The sequence below is a fragment of the Portunus trituberculatus genome, chromosome 17 (genome assembly GCF_017591435.1).
Source record: "Portunus trituberculatus isolate SZX2019 chromosome 17, ASM1759143v1, whole genome shotgun sequence".
NCBI classification, from domain to species: domain Eukaryota; kingdom Metazoa; phylum Arthropoda; class Malacostraca; order Decapoda; family Portunidae; genus Portunus; species Portunus trituberculatus.
In genome coordinates, this window is record NC_059271.1 from 6,162,839 (window position 1) to 6,178,157 (window position 15,319).

The following is a 15,319-nucleotide window of genomic DNA, read 5'->3' on the forward strand; positions in this document are numbered from 1 at the left end:
TTGATTAGAAGAGAAGAAAGAAAGAAACAAGAAAAGGATATAATTGATAAATGTAAAGACCAACCAAGGCTTTTTACAGACATGTGAACAACAACATCAAAAATAGAGAAAGTATTGAAAGTTTAGAAGTAAATGGAGTATGCAGTGAAGATCCCAGGAAATGGCAGAGGCTATGAATGGATGCTTTCGGAAGGTATTCACAAAGGAGACTGCTTTTGACAAACCACTGGTAATGGAACAGAAAGGGATTATGAAGGAGTTTCAAGTAACTGTGGAGGAGATCAAGAATATGATGGGGAGTTTAGAAGTGAGAAAAGCTGTGGGACCTGATGGGGTATCAGGATGGATTTTAAGAGAATGCAGGAGCAACTGGCAGAAAAAGTTTGTGAAGTAATTGATGCCTCATTAAGGGAAGGTGTAGTGCCCCAAGACTGGAAAAGAGCTAACATTGTCCCAATCTATAAATCAGGTAACAAGAGAGACCCATTGAACTATAGACCAGTGTCACTTACAAGTGTGGTAGCTAAGATGTGTGAGAGGGTGGTGAAGAATAGATGGACAGACTTCTTGGAGAAAAATGACATACTTTGTGAGTGTCAATTTGGTTTTAGAAAAGGGCGTTCATGCACGACAAACCTGATATGTTACTATTCGAGGGTGATAGATGTAATACAGGAAAGAGATGGTTGGGCTGATGGAATATATCTGGATTTAAAAAAGGCCTTTGATAAGGTACCACACGGAGACTGATCTGGAAACTTGAAATGGTAGGAGGAGTGCATGGCAGTTTACTAAAATGGATGGAAGACTTTTGGTAGGAAGAGAAATGAGAACAATAATTAAGGACAGACCATCAGAATGGGGCTTGGTGGAGAGTGGAGTTCCACAGGGATCAGTGTTGGCACCAGTAATGTTCGGTCTACATAAATGACATGGTGGATGGGGTGTCCAGTTATGTGAGCCTATTTGCAGACGATGCAAAATTGTTAAGAAAAGTGAGATGTGACAAAGATTGCGAACTACTCCAGGAAGACTTGGACAGAATATGGAAATGGAGCTGTACATGGCAAATGGAGTTCAACACGACAAAATGCAAGAAAATAGAGTTTGGCAAGAGTGAAAGAAGAATCAGGAGTATGTACAAGATAGGAAATGAAGACATAAAACCAGTCATGAAGAAAAAGACCTTGGGGTGACAATTACCAATGACCTATCGCCAGAGAGACATATAAACAAAATAATTGGAGAAGTATTGAACTTATTGAGGAACATAAGAGTGGCGTTCGTATATTTAGATGAAGAAATGATGAAGAAAATAATTACTGCAATGATAAGACCGAGGCTTGAATATGCAACAATACAGTGGGCTCCGAACTTAAAGAAACACATAAGGAAACTAGAGAAAGTACAGAGGGCTGCAACAAAATGGTGCCTGACTTAAGAGATTTGACTTATGAAGACAGACTGAAAAGAATGCAACTTCCGACCCTGGAAAACAGAAGAGAAAGGGAGACCTGATAGCAATATACAGAGTGATGATTGGCATGGAAAAATGGATAGGGAAGATCTGTGTATGTGGAATGAAAGAATGTCGAGAGGGCATGGGAAAAACTAAAATGGCCACTTATAGGAGAGATGTGAAAAAATATAGTTTCCCTCATAGAAGGGTGGAAGCATGGAATAGTTTAGACGTGGAAGTGGTCAACGCAAGGAATATTCATGATTTTAAGAAAAAGCTGGACATTAATAGATATGGAGACGGGACAACACGAGCATAGCTCTTTTCCCGTATGTTACAATTAGGTAAATACAATTAGGTAAATACACACACACACACCTTGAGAGCACGCTGAAAGGTGGAAATGGAGAGCAGTGCCAGGTCCTGTTGTTCCTCAGCATAGCGCACCAAGTACACATACACCAGCTTCTTCACCTCCAGGTTAGCACTCACCACATTCTTGACCACTGCTGGGAAGAGCTCTGAGGCGTCCCTGCCCTTCGCCACCATCTGAAGTAAGGGAAGGGGGTTGGCAAATAATGGATATGATAATATTGACTTAAAAAAATTCTGATTACATTTACACACAAAAAAATTTGCAAAACAACTTAAGATATTAAGCTGCACCATAACAAAAAGTTAATAATAATGCATACAGCATGGCATTGCAAGTTCTTATCACCTACAGAGAAAATAGTACTGTATGAACTTTTCAGATAACACATGAAGCATGTTGTGGACTACCAATGGAAACAAGTCAGAAGAGCAAATTATACACAGAAGAATAATGTGAATAGCAAGGTCAACAAATAAATTAATAAATCAATAAATAAGAGGTTAAGGGAATGAGACTTGAAAGGAATGAGGGAAGGTGCATGGGTCTGTTTACTTAGTGTATTCATGTGTCAGTGAACATGGCTCAAGTATCAATGGATCTTCACACATTTTTAACCCCTTCAGTACCATGTTGCATTTTCATATTAAATCTCCTTACTATTTGGTGATTTTATGCAGCTTCATCAAGGCTCTGGCTAATGTAAATAAAATGGTCTAATCATACACAAATCTCAAGGTAAAAATATATCCCAGTATTGAAGGGGTTAAGAGAGAGGTCTACATATGAAAGCTAAATATTGTGAGTTGAGGCACACTGCAGAAAATATGACAGGATACAAACCCCAATGATCCTCTTCATGGCCTCCAGCTTCAGCCCATCCTTATTACTGTCCAACATCTGCTTCAAGTCCTCATGTCTGAAACAAAAACAACATAGATGACTACCAATACACATTTTAATACCAGCTGAAGTGATTTGTAAAATATCTGGTGACCAGTGACTTGGATGCATAAATGTTGGACAAGTAAACCTGTTACTAATGCCAGTGAGAAGTGTTTTACTCACTACCACAAAGGCCTGCATCTGATTAATAATTACTATGACTGAAAGAATAATTTTCACATGCATTATTCAGAGTATTTTCATGCAAATAGTATCTCAAAGCCACATTAACACAGCAGTGATAGTGAGGGTAAAACACAATACCTGTCAAGTGAAGATGCAGGAAGAAACAAGAAAACGGAACACAATAACGTAGCAAAGCCATGATTCACAATAAAGACACATGTTTCAAAGTGTGGAAGTGTTTGAGTGTAGATATTCATGCATCATTTGTGTTAAAACTGACCAATGGTGAGCCAAGAGTGAACTCCAATGGATAACACCTGTGTTCAGGCAAGTGTTATCCATATTTGTTATAACAGCCTGCCTGGTGACTATGTTTTGTGACAGTTCCATCATAGTGCTCTGTTCAGACCTCTGATTCCACATTCCCATGATGACACTTGGTGGATTGAAAGTAAAATGAACAATGCACAGATTGTAAAGATAAACAAAAACAATAGCAATAATGAGTAACAAGTTAAGTGATGAGTGATAACATAACACAACAGACAGGAGTGATGAGTAGCAACACAACACAAAACACAGACAGCAATGATGAGTGATGACACAACACAGACAGCAGTAGTGAGTAGCAACACAACACATAGCAGTGATGAGTAGCAACACAACACAACACCAGACAGCAGTGATGAGTAGTAACACAACACAACACCAGATAGCAGTGATGAGTAGTAACACAACACAACACCAGACAGCAGTGATGAGTGACAATGCAACACAACACAACACCAGACAGCAGTGATGAGTGACAATGCAACACAACACAACACCAGACAGCAGTGATGAGTGACAATGCAACACAACACAACACCAGACAGCAGTAGTGAGTGACAATGCAACACAACACAACACAACACCAGACAGCAGTGATGAGTAGTAACACAACACAACACCAGACAGCAGTGATGAGTAGTAACACAACACAACACCAGACAGCAGTGATGAGTGACAATGCAACACAACACAACACCAGAGAGCAGTGATGAGTGACAATGCAACACAACACAACACCAGACAGCAGTGATGAGTGACAATGCAACACAACACAACACCAGACAGCAGTGATGAGTGACAATGCAACACAACACAACACCAGACAGCAGTGATGAGTGACAATGCAACACAACACAACACCAGACAGCAGTGATGAGTGACAATGCAACACAACACAACACCAGACAGCAGTAGTGAGTGACAATGCAACACAACACAACACAACACCAGACAGCAGTGATGAGTGACAATGCAACACAACACAACACCAGACAGCAGTGATGAGTGACAATGCAACACAACACAACACCAGACAGCAGTGATGAGTGACAATGCAACACAACACAACATCAGACAGCAGTGATGAGTGACAATGCAACACAACGCAACACCAGACAGCAGTGATGAGTGACAATGCAACACAACACAACACCAGACAGCAGTGATGAGTGACAATGCAACACAACACAACACCAGACAGCAGTGATGAGTAGCAACACAACACAACACCAGACAGCAGTGATGAGTAGCAACACAACACAACACCAGACAGCAGTGATGAGTGACAATGCAACACAACGCAACACCAGACAGCAGTGATGAGTAGCAACACAACACAACACCAGACAGCAGTGATGAGTGACAATGCAACACAACACAACACCAGACAGCAGTGATGAGTAGCAACACAACACAACACTAGACAGCTGTGATGAGTAGCAACACAACACAACACCAGACAGCAGTGATGAGTGACAATGCAACACAACACAACACCAGACAGCAGTGATGAGTAGCAACACAACACAACACTAGACAGCTGTGATGAGTAGCAACACAACACAACACCAGACAGCAGTGATGAGTGACAATGCAACACAACACAACACCAGACAGCAATGATGAGTAGCAACACAACACAACACCAGACAACAGTAATGAGTGAGAATGCAACACAACACAACACCAGACAGCAGTGATGAGTGACAATGCAACACAACAACAAATAACACTGAGGAATAGTGACAGTAGTACATACAGCTAATACCAATGAGTGATGCAACAATACAGTGAGAAAGAGCAAGAAATATGATCTGTACGACAAAACACACAGCAGCACAAAATGTCCCCATCACAGCACAAGACAGTAGCAAGGTGCATCACACACAGCAAGAGCGAGAAGCAACGCATGGTGTCGTGGAGGCAGACCATGAGCTGCACTGACTAGTTATCTACTGAGCAGGGTGAATAAATCAGAATCATGACTCAAACAAGGGCAAGAAGATCTAACAGGGAATATATGTCTACAAGTTCAAGGTCTACACACAATGTACAAGTGAGGGCTGACCAGTCATATGCTGAGAATACTATTCTCTCTAGACAACACTCCCATCTCAGCCCTGTTCCTCCTTAGCACTCAAACCCTTTAGTGACAAAATCTGACATTACGTAAAGAAACACTTTGGCTGCAATAGCAGCTAATAACTACCTAACAAAGCAGTGGTTCCCAAACTACCATGCATGACAATCCCTTTTACTTCTGATGAATGCACATCCCCACAAACCCCCGTCACTACAAACTTTACTGAATTGGCGTGTCAGTGGGTTATGATAAATCACTCAGCAGCAACAGTGTTGTTGATGTCAGTAGCAAAACTTGTGAGGAGAGCTAAATTAATGGAAAGAGGATTTGGGTGACTGAAAATTACAAACTGCAAAACTGGTTACATAAGAAGTAAAAGGAAAACTACAAGAAGTAATAAGTTCTGCAAGTGGCAATGGATAAATAAGACATACCTCGCCTCCTACCAGTCATCTCCATCTCTCATTGTTCACAGAATAATTCATTGCATACTTTTTATGATTTTTGGACAGATGACTTCACACGTCCCCTTGTATCCTCCAAACACTGCCCAGTTTGGTAACCACAGCTGTAGCAATGTCTAATTTTATAGCAAGTCCATTACAATGAAGGTGGAGACACTAAAGAATGGCAATTATCACATTTTCTTTATTTGGACTACTATTAAAATTTTTCCCAGAGTTCAACAGAAACTTTTACAACATTCAAATAGACTAAGGAAGAAAAACTAAACAAAAGTGTTACTTAATGTGAAGGAATGAATCCCATGCTCGTGTGTCTATAAAATGTTGTGGTGTCTTAATAAATCAGTCAATTATGTCTTTAATAATAAAATAAAACCAACGTGAGGACTCTGATATTATTTTACCATTCTACTTTCACTTGCAGATCAAATCAACTGACTGCATGTAGCAGAGGTTAAATAACGACACAATCTTTTGTTTTACAAAAGCCTGAGCACCATACTGAATGTGTTCCAAACAAGCCCCACTTATCTATGAAGGGCCATTTGGACCACTAATGCATCTCTCTCTACTAAGGTCCCAAGTGTGTTCAAAGGAAAACCAAAGCAAGTTAAATGATAGAGCTTATATAAAACACAGCATTGAGGTCTAGCATTTCCTTTTCTTGCGGATAAAAAAAAAAAACTGTCTTCAAAGAATAAAGACACTGTCCCAATTAAAAGTGACTGAGCAGCAAGTGTCAGCAGCATTCCTCTCTATGCTTCTTGAAATGTAAAGGTGAAGGAGGGACGGTGCCATTGCTGTGTTAATACAAGGGGCACTGTCTGTACAAGGAAAACAAGAGTAATGAAAAAGGTGCAAGATCCTGGTGCCACTGCCAGAGACCGGGCAGGGCGCCGTATGGAGAGGCGGGGGACACACTTTTTATACTCGGTGCTGAAGAAGCTCCCCGAAGCAGGGTCAGCTGAGTAATCAGCGTCCACTGAAGGAGGCCGCTCGTTGTTGTAGGACCCCGTGGCGGCCATGGTGTTGGTGGCCAGGCGTGACCCGCTGGCAGGGCGAGATTGATGGACTCAAAGGGATCACCTGACAGCTGGCCAGCACAACACTCCTGCAGTCCTGCAGTCTCCCCGCCCGTCCCTCTCGCCCCTCCAATCACTACTCAACTTCCTCACACAAGAATTCTCATTGGCTGGCGTCTTGCACTCCAAGGTGTCTCCTCAAGGTGTCCTGACCAATCAAAAGACTCAATAATCACAACTAAAATTTCTATTGGAGGACTAGCCGGGAGGAAGACCCCTGCTGGCCACCAAGCGAACTCCGCCGACGTAAACACAGGGCAGGCGTCTGTGTCGCTTAATAAAGAGCTGCACCACACTGCCACTCACGCCGGACACTGGGCCGCATATACTATCTATGTATTTATCCACCTATCTATCTATCCATTTATACATAGGGTGATACTATAATGTGCATTTCATATCTGATACGTACTTGGTTGCTGATCACAAATCATGTCTAAACAATGAAGGACAGGGTGACGCGCACACAGCCTGCATGCATCTCCGTCCGGTGACACCCTGCAGAGTATTCTTCATGAATGATAATATTATTATCTATGACTAAGGGATAGGCATACAGACCAGGCAAAGCCTGCGGAAACTGAGCTGCTTGCTCATCTTGCTCAGTTGACATCTAACAAGTTGGTGATTCCATGACTGATACCACAATGTCAGAAAACACTTCAGATAATGCCTTATATTATGATAGCGAGTCACTACAACATCAGTTAAGTTTATATGCTGCTGTCCCATACTGATGTTATGTATTTCAACATATGAATTTGTTGATATTTCCACACACACACGGCTTTTTCAGCTATCACATGGCAGATTCGGAGTGCGCATTCATTTACGCATTCACTTCATTGAGGATGTCATGATTTGATACTATCTCGTAATATGTTAATATGGAATCCGCACATGCATCTGCAACCGCTGATCTCTGAATTTTGACACCCGATTGTATACTTCATACGCGCACGCGCTGTGTCACTCCCTCCGCCATGCCACAGCCCACGGTCTGTATAACTAGAGCCGGAAATTGCAAACAGTTTCAAAATAATGTTTCCAGACGGTATGCAAACTGTTTTCAAACAATTTCCAAGTATATATGTTTCCAATCCAGAATGGAAAAGTGTGTGTGTGTGTGTGTGTGTGTGTGTGTGTGTGTGTGTGTGTGTGTGTGTCAGTGCTTCCATTTTAGGGTAAAATACCCTAAACTAGGGTCATTGGACGCTTCTCAGGGTAGTGTTTAGGGTAATGCATAAACCAGGGTAATTTTAGGGTAATCTGCCGTCCTATGGATAGGTGTGCTTGAATGGTGCCAATCTGGTGGCAGGCTGGTTCTCTTTCATGTTCGATTCATGTACACAATCATCCCCGTGACTTGTATCATCCCTTCACTCTCCCACCCCATCCCCTTTCTCCCCAGTCTCCACTCACCCGTCTACTACGCGTACACGTTTTGGACCTTCGGACGGTTAGATCACAGTTCACATACAGTCAGTCACTTGCGAGGACGCGTCCACACAGAGCAACCGCAGTAGTGGCTGTAGTGTGTAGTCCTGTGTGTGTGTTTGGGGATGGGAGGGGGCAATATTTAAACTTATGTATGATAAGGGTGTATTAATCAACAATTAATGGGCAACTTCAACAATCTAGGGTAAAACACTCGAATCTAGGATAAAATCGACAAAAATCTAGGGTAAGATTTCATCAACTCATGGAAGCACTGGTGTGTGTGCTGCGGTAACGCTGAATCAGTATACCCGCACGATGTTTGCGGCCTTCCTGTATTTTGCATCCTTTCGAGATATCTTTCGATCCACCATCCGTAAACTTATCTAAAATTCAGTCGTGGGCATTTGAAGAGAATATGTGAAACCTGCTCCATCTATTCTCAAATCTGCTAGAACCAAGTACGTAATCATAAAAGGTCTCCTTTTCTTTTAGAAATTTCCTCACGTTTTTTTCTTGTCCTTCCATTCATTTATACAAAACATACCAAGCAAACGGCAGAGACTACCGCAGCAACCCCGACACTAATCGCAGGCCTGACGACAACTGAGGTCTGGACAAGAAACTTTGTCTGCAAACTGTTTGCAAACATTGTTTCCTGGTGTGGACACTGGACAGCTTTTAATAGACGGCCTCCTTGGCTCTCCTGTATTGCTTGCATGCCTCCAACAAGTTTATGATAGCTGGCCTGTCCACCAACTACAGCCTGGACAAGTGTAGAATGAATAATATGATCACCAGTAGCATGGTGTTGCCGAATCTCACACGCACAGGCTGCAACACACTGGAAACCAATGCCCAGCACTGCCTCGGCTCCTCACAGGTTGGATGGGGCGCGTGCATGTGGGCCGTGTCTGCTGTCCCTATATCAACACACACACGCACACACACACACACACACACACACACACCCGGAAACTCAGTGGTTAGAGCGCTGGCTTCACAAGCCAGAGGACCGGGGTTCGATTCCCCGGCCGGGTGGAGATATTTGGGTGTGTCTACTTTCACGTGTAGCCCCTGTTCACCTAGCAGTGAGTAGGTACGAGATGTAAATCGAGGAGTTGTGACCTTGTTGTCCCGGTGTGTGGTGTGTGCCTGGTCTCAGGCCTATCCGAAGATCGGAAATAATGAGCTCTGAGCTCGTTCCGTAGGGTAACGTCTGGCTGTCTCGTCAGAGACTGCAGCAGATCAAACAGTGAAACACACCGCGTAGTGTAGTGGTTAGCACGTTCGGCTCACAACCGAGGGGGTCCGGATTCGAATCCCGGAAAGCGGTGAAGCAAATGGGCAAGCCTCTTAATGTGTAGCCCCTGTTCACCTAGCAATAAACTGGTACGGGATGTAACTCGAGTGGTTGTGGCCTCGCTTTCCCGGTGTGTGGCGTGTGTTGTGGTCTCAGTCCTAACCGAAGATCGGTCTATGAGCCCTGAGCTCGCTCCATAATGGGAAAGGCTGGCTGGGTGACCAGCAGACAACCGTGGTGAATTACACACACACACACACACACACACACACACAACCTCGTGACACTGAAATCCCCCATGCTCATCTCCCGCCAGGTCCGAGCGTCACGTGCCAGGTGGTGGCAAGTCACCAGTCAACCCATGCACGCTACAGGTGTTGTTGCTGTTAGGGGTGTAGGTGTTGCCGTGGTCAATTGTTACTGTGAGACTAAGCTTTCTTATAAGATTAGATTCACGAGAACAATCAGCTTATCAAGATCACAGAATTTCAATTAAAGATTAGAAATACTACATCTCTAAACCAATGATAACAGTTGCTTTGTTTGCCATCATCGTAAATAGATTAGCTCCCCGCGGTGATTAACGCTGACACACAAGGCCGAGCATCGCCTGCCCCATGCATGCATTAATGAGAACAGAGTGAAGACTAGTTTCTCGTGACGCTGCAATATAACAACTTATTGACAACGGTGGAAGAGCTGGTAGTAGTAGTACTACTATAGTAGTAGTAACAGGAGTAGCAGCAGTAACAGGAGAAGCAGCGCTATAGTAGTAGGTATGTATTGGTGAGGTCCGAAGTCCGAAGAAAGACCAAATTGTAAAGTCTGGTTTGTATCACATCTGTACAAGATAGCTACCGTAACCACTGGCATTGTAACATCAACAACAACAACCATACCACCACTAACCATAACAACAACAATTACACCACCACCACCAACAACAACAACAACAACAATACCTCCAGCAATAATAACTTGAAGAACAACCACCACTACCAACAAGCACCACCCACTATCACCACCACCATCACAACGCTAAGCCACGCACCAACCATATACCACCACTCACCTGCCGGCGGCCAGATCGGAGACGGGGAGGGGCATGGCTGCGTCTTCGTCCACCATACAGCCGACATCAGGATAGGGGGCTGCGGCAGCACTAGAGGAGGACGAGGAGGAGGCGAAGAAGGAAGTGGCAGCGGAAACATCTTGCTCCTGTCTTTTAATAAGTCTCCACGCTCCCTCCACGATGACAGGCCTACTGGTGGCGGCACACATGGCACCTACACAGACACACACACGGCTATTTACTTTACTTGTAAACACTTGATAAATCTACTGCAGTCTTCCTTTTAATTCCTCCCGCTCCTTCCCTCCCATCCGTGTCCCCAGCAGCAGACTGGTGGCGAGGTGCCGTATGACTGCCTCTCAGCACTCCCGTCCCTCAGTGACTCAGGGCAGAAGGGAACAGCAGAAACAATGTACGTACACAATGATATCTGCGCATCTATTATCGCCTCGACTTGTTTCGTGTCATGTACGGGGCGGCGACACCTGTTGATGGATGATAACACGCTTATGTATACCCGTATTCTGAAACGTTTCTTTCTATGCACCACGAGGATTTTCCAAGGACACAGATGACTTGTCGGTTTCTCAATATTGTTTGTCCCACAAATAATATATAAATCTTGTTAATCTGTCAACAGAACAGTAAATAATACCCTTGAAATCATGTGTAGACTTTAAGTAGAGCTTGAAAGTAGAAGAGGTGGGGCGTAGAAGTGTTTCAGAATATGTAATGCATGGCTCATAGAGGTGCTAGTCGCTCTGAACGGGATCGAGTTGCGGGTTGCGGGTGTCCCATTGCCTGCTGGCTGTGTACCGTCACTGCCGATATGACCAATGTTCGTAAGTGTTTTGTTCTATTATCACGACTATTTTCGAAAGCCACAGAGGTGACTAGCCGGCTTCTCATGGGTGTTTACCCTACTGAATATGTATTAAAGACACAACGGAAGGACCATTAGCACTGCCTGCCATGTCCTTGAAAGCTTGCATGTTGATAGCGGTGGAAATAAGGCACCAAAGTAACTTCAGCTTAGATTTCTTGTAAGCTTTAACAGTATTTTTCTTCTGTTTTACTTATTTATTATCATTATTGTCATTATCATTGCTATCAATTGATTTTTATCTATTTTATTTAGTCTTCTATTGTTTTAAGATTTTTTTTACATGCGGCGCCATATGACCTCATTGTTGCGGTACAAGCATACTAATCAACTTATCTCCTACTGGTACAAAAAATTTTAGCATGAGTCCAGCCACCGCACTCACCCACGCCACAACGTCCCACACACACACACACACACACACACACACCGCGTAGTGTAGTGGTTAGCACGCTCGACTCACAATCGAGAGGGCCGGGTTCGAGTCCCGGGATGCGGCGAGGCAAATGGGCAAGCCTCTTAATGCGTGGCTCCTGTTCACCTAGCAGTAAATAGGTACGGGATGTAACTCGAGGGTTGTGGCTTCGCTTTCCCGGTGTGTGTTGTGTGATGTGGTCTCATTCCTACCCAAAGATCGGTCTATGAGCTCTGAGCTCGCTCCGTAATGGGGGAGACTGGCTGGGTGAGTAGCAGACGACCGTGGTGAATTACACACACACACACACACACACACACACACACACGCCACTGCGGGCCTCTCCAGTGTGAGTTACTTAACAATACACGAGGTTACTCCTGCTGTGGACATCCTCACGTCCTTGCTTCACTTTACGGTACTAAGAACTGCATGACATAAAAGCACGTAACTGCAAAGGCGATGCGAAGCTAACACTTGTGAACACCTGTGGCTCAATTATCTTTCACTTGATTATGCACGAAGGAAAACACACACACACACACACACACATACACCGCGTAGTGTAGTGGTTAGCACGCTCGACTCACAATCGAGAGGGCCGGGTTCGAATCCCGGTAAGCGGCGAGGCAAATGGGCAAGCCTCTTAATGTGTGGCCCCTGTTCACCTAGCAGTAAATAGGTACGGGATGTAACTCGAGGGGTTGTGGTCCCGCTTTCCCGGTGTGTGGAGTGTGTTGTGGTCTCAGTCCTACCCGAAGATCGGTCTATGAGCTCTGAGCTCGCTTCGTAATGGGAAAGACTGGCTGGGTGACCAGCAGACGACCGAGGTGAATCACACACACACATTCACACACACACACACACAAGATCATGAACCACAAAACAAAGGTGCATGAAAATAATAAATAAATAAACAACGAACAATTAGTGCTCCTAATTTAAGGCCCGTCCACACTAGGATACTTTGTTTGGAAACATTATTTCCAAACAGTTTGCAAACTGTTTGGAAACAGTTTGCAAACAGTTTGCAAACAGTTTGCATACAGTTTGGAAACATTGTTTCCAAACTGTATGCAAACTGTTTGCAAACAGTTTACATACAGTTTGGAAACAATGTTTCTCGTGTATGTGTTTCCCATCCAGAATGGGAAACATTGTGTGTGTGTGTGTGTGTGTGTGTAATTCACTGTTTGATCTGCTGCAGTCTCTGACGAGACAGCCAGACGTTACCCTACGGAACGAGCTCAGAGCTCATTGTTTCCGATCTTCGGATAGGCCTGAGACCAGGCACACACCACACACCGGGACAACAAGGTCACAACTCCTCGATTTACATCTCGTACCTACTCACTGCTAGGTGAACAGGGGCTACACGTGAAAGTAGACACACCCAAATATCTCCACCCGGCCGGGGAATCGAACCTCGGTCATCTGGCTTGTGAAGCCAGCGCTCTAGCCACTGAGCTACCGGGCCGTGTGTGTGTGTGTGTGTGTGTGTGTGTGTTTTCGTGCACGCGGGTGTGTGCAGCGCGTGGTACGACAATGAATCATCAGTACCCGCACGAGACTTGGAGTGACCATGTGGTCAACAGAAAAAACTCTACAATTAATTGAATTACTCCATTCATCCCCAGTATTGTAGGATATTACAAGTGAAGACTATAAAGATAGAATGAAGAAGATGGATGATTTGCGGGAAATAGCCACTAAAGTTTCTGTGAGTGTCCTTTTTCTAAAAACTTTCTCACCCATGTCTTTCTCTTTTTCTTGCCCTTCCTTGACAACAGTGCCAAGTAAAATGCAGAGGCTGCTGCAGCAACTTCTACACTCATCAAAGGCATGACGACAACTGAGGTGTGGACAGGAAACATTGTTTGCAAACTGTTTCCAAACAGTTTGCAAACAAGTTTTCGGAAACAGTTTGCATACAGTTTGGAAACAATGTTTTCAAACAAAGTATCCTAGTGTGGACGGGCCTTAAGACACACTGCGCAACACATGACAAGAAACAAAACCATCAAGTATATTTCAAACACTTGGCGCTGCAGTCGGTGGCTCCTCGTCAGTGTTGAGAGCCACAGTAGTGACAAGACAAGCACGCTAAGCAGTCACATCTCATCCCAGCAAGGCAGCGAAACACACGTGACCCTCAAGCCTTGCAAGGGAATGATGACGATGGTGGTGGCGATAACATAAATGATAGAATAATTTTGAGATATGATAATTAACACAAGACACCACATAAACAAAATGATAAGTAAATAGATCAATAAATTAATTAATAAACATCCATGTGCTTTGCAATGCTTTGTTTTCTCACCACAACTTCATGTTTTCAAAGGCCACATTGATACGTATGCTCATTTACATTAAAATCTACTTCGAAAAAATCTGTCTTAGCTTAGGGGCGTTGAGAAGATTGAGATGAGGGGACGCTAATCTAACCATGCATTCCGCAGCGACTCTACAAAACATTCATTCTCGCTACATTGAGTGAGAACGAGGACTGTGAGTTCCTGCGCCCTTCTGCAGACTGTTCATGGGGGTGGAGGGAGGCTTAGAAGGGACGATAATCTAAACACGCGGCAAGTCTACAAAATATTAATTCCCACTACATTGAGGAACAGACTCCGAGGTTCCTGGCCCCTTCCTCAAACTGTTCATGGGGTTCAGGAGAAGAGGAGACGATAGTCACGATAATCTAGACATGCACTCCGCAGTTTTGTAGTGACATGCATTACAAAACAGTCATTCATGCTACAATGAAAGGCAACGAAGAGCAGAAGCTCGACGAGGACGTCGGCATGCAAGCTGTGGGTTCCTGCTCCCTTCTACAAGCTGTTAAGAAGGTTCAGAAGGAAGACACGATGATTTCGGACAAAGGCAACGAATGTAAATAATCTTTGGACTATTTTTTGGAACTGGTATCTTCTAACGGGGATTTTTGTCGGTCATTCTGTTGCTTTAGAGTCTAGACCATAAAAGAAAGACCATAAATAAAAAGTAAAGAAAAACGTTCAGATATCTTCATAACTGAGTGTGATGTCAACGAGTTTCACAAGAGGAAGACAAGGTGTGATGTGAAAGAGATATGTATGAAGAATTAAAATTAAAAGATAGTGATTAATTGGTTATCAATATGTTTGTTTATGTGGTCGTTACGCAACCTATCTATTTTCAATTACTTACTTCTTTCCAAATTCAATCCTATTCATTCTATATTTTTTCTATTCATCCATTTATTATCTTTTTATAACTTATTTGCATTTTCTCTTATATATTTAACTCGTCTGATAAGTTTATTTGATTTTTTTCCTGCTTTTCCCTGTCGTAAAGGCATCTTT

At 43.6% G+C, this 15,319-nt stretch overlaps 1 protein-coding gene across 1 annotated transcript in view; it reads right to left on the reverse strand.

The window, feature by feature from the left end:
* Positions 1 to 11,039, reverse strand: part of LOC123505183 (AP-3 complex subunit beta-2-like) — a 51,890-nt gene extending 40,851 nt beyond the window's left edge. The window contains exons 1-3 of the mRNA XM_045256346.1: positions 10,675 to 11,039; positions 2,676 to 2,751; positions 1,838 to 2,008 (exon numbers count right to left, since the gene is read on the reverse strand). Of these exons, the coding sequence (XP_045112281.1) occupies positions 1,838 to 2,008; positions 2,676 to 2,751; positions 10,675 to 10,883 (456 nt within the window). The 5' untranslated portion in view covers positions 10,884 to 11,039. The remainder of the gene's footprint in view (positions 1 to 1,837; positions 2,009 to 2,675; positions 2,752 to 10,674) is intronic.
* Positions 11,040 to 15,319: the final 4,280 nt, after the last annotated feature.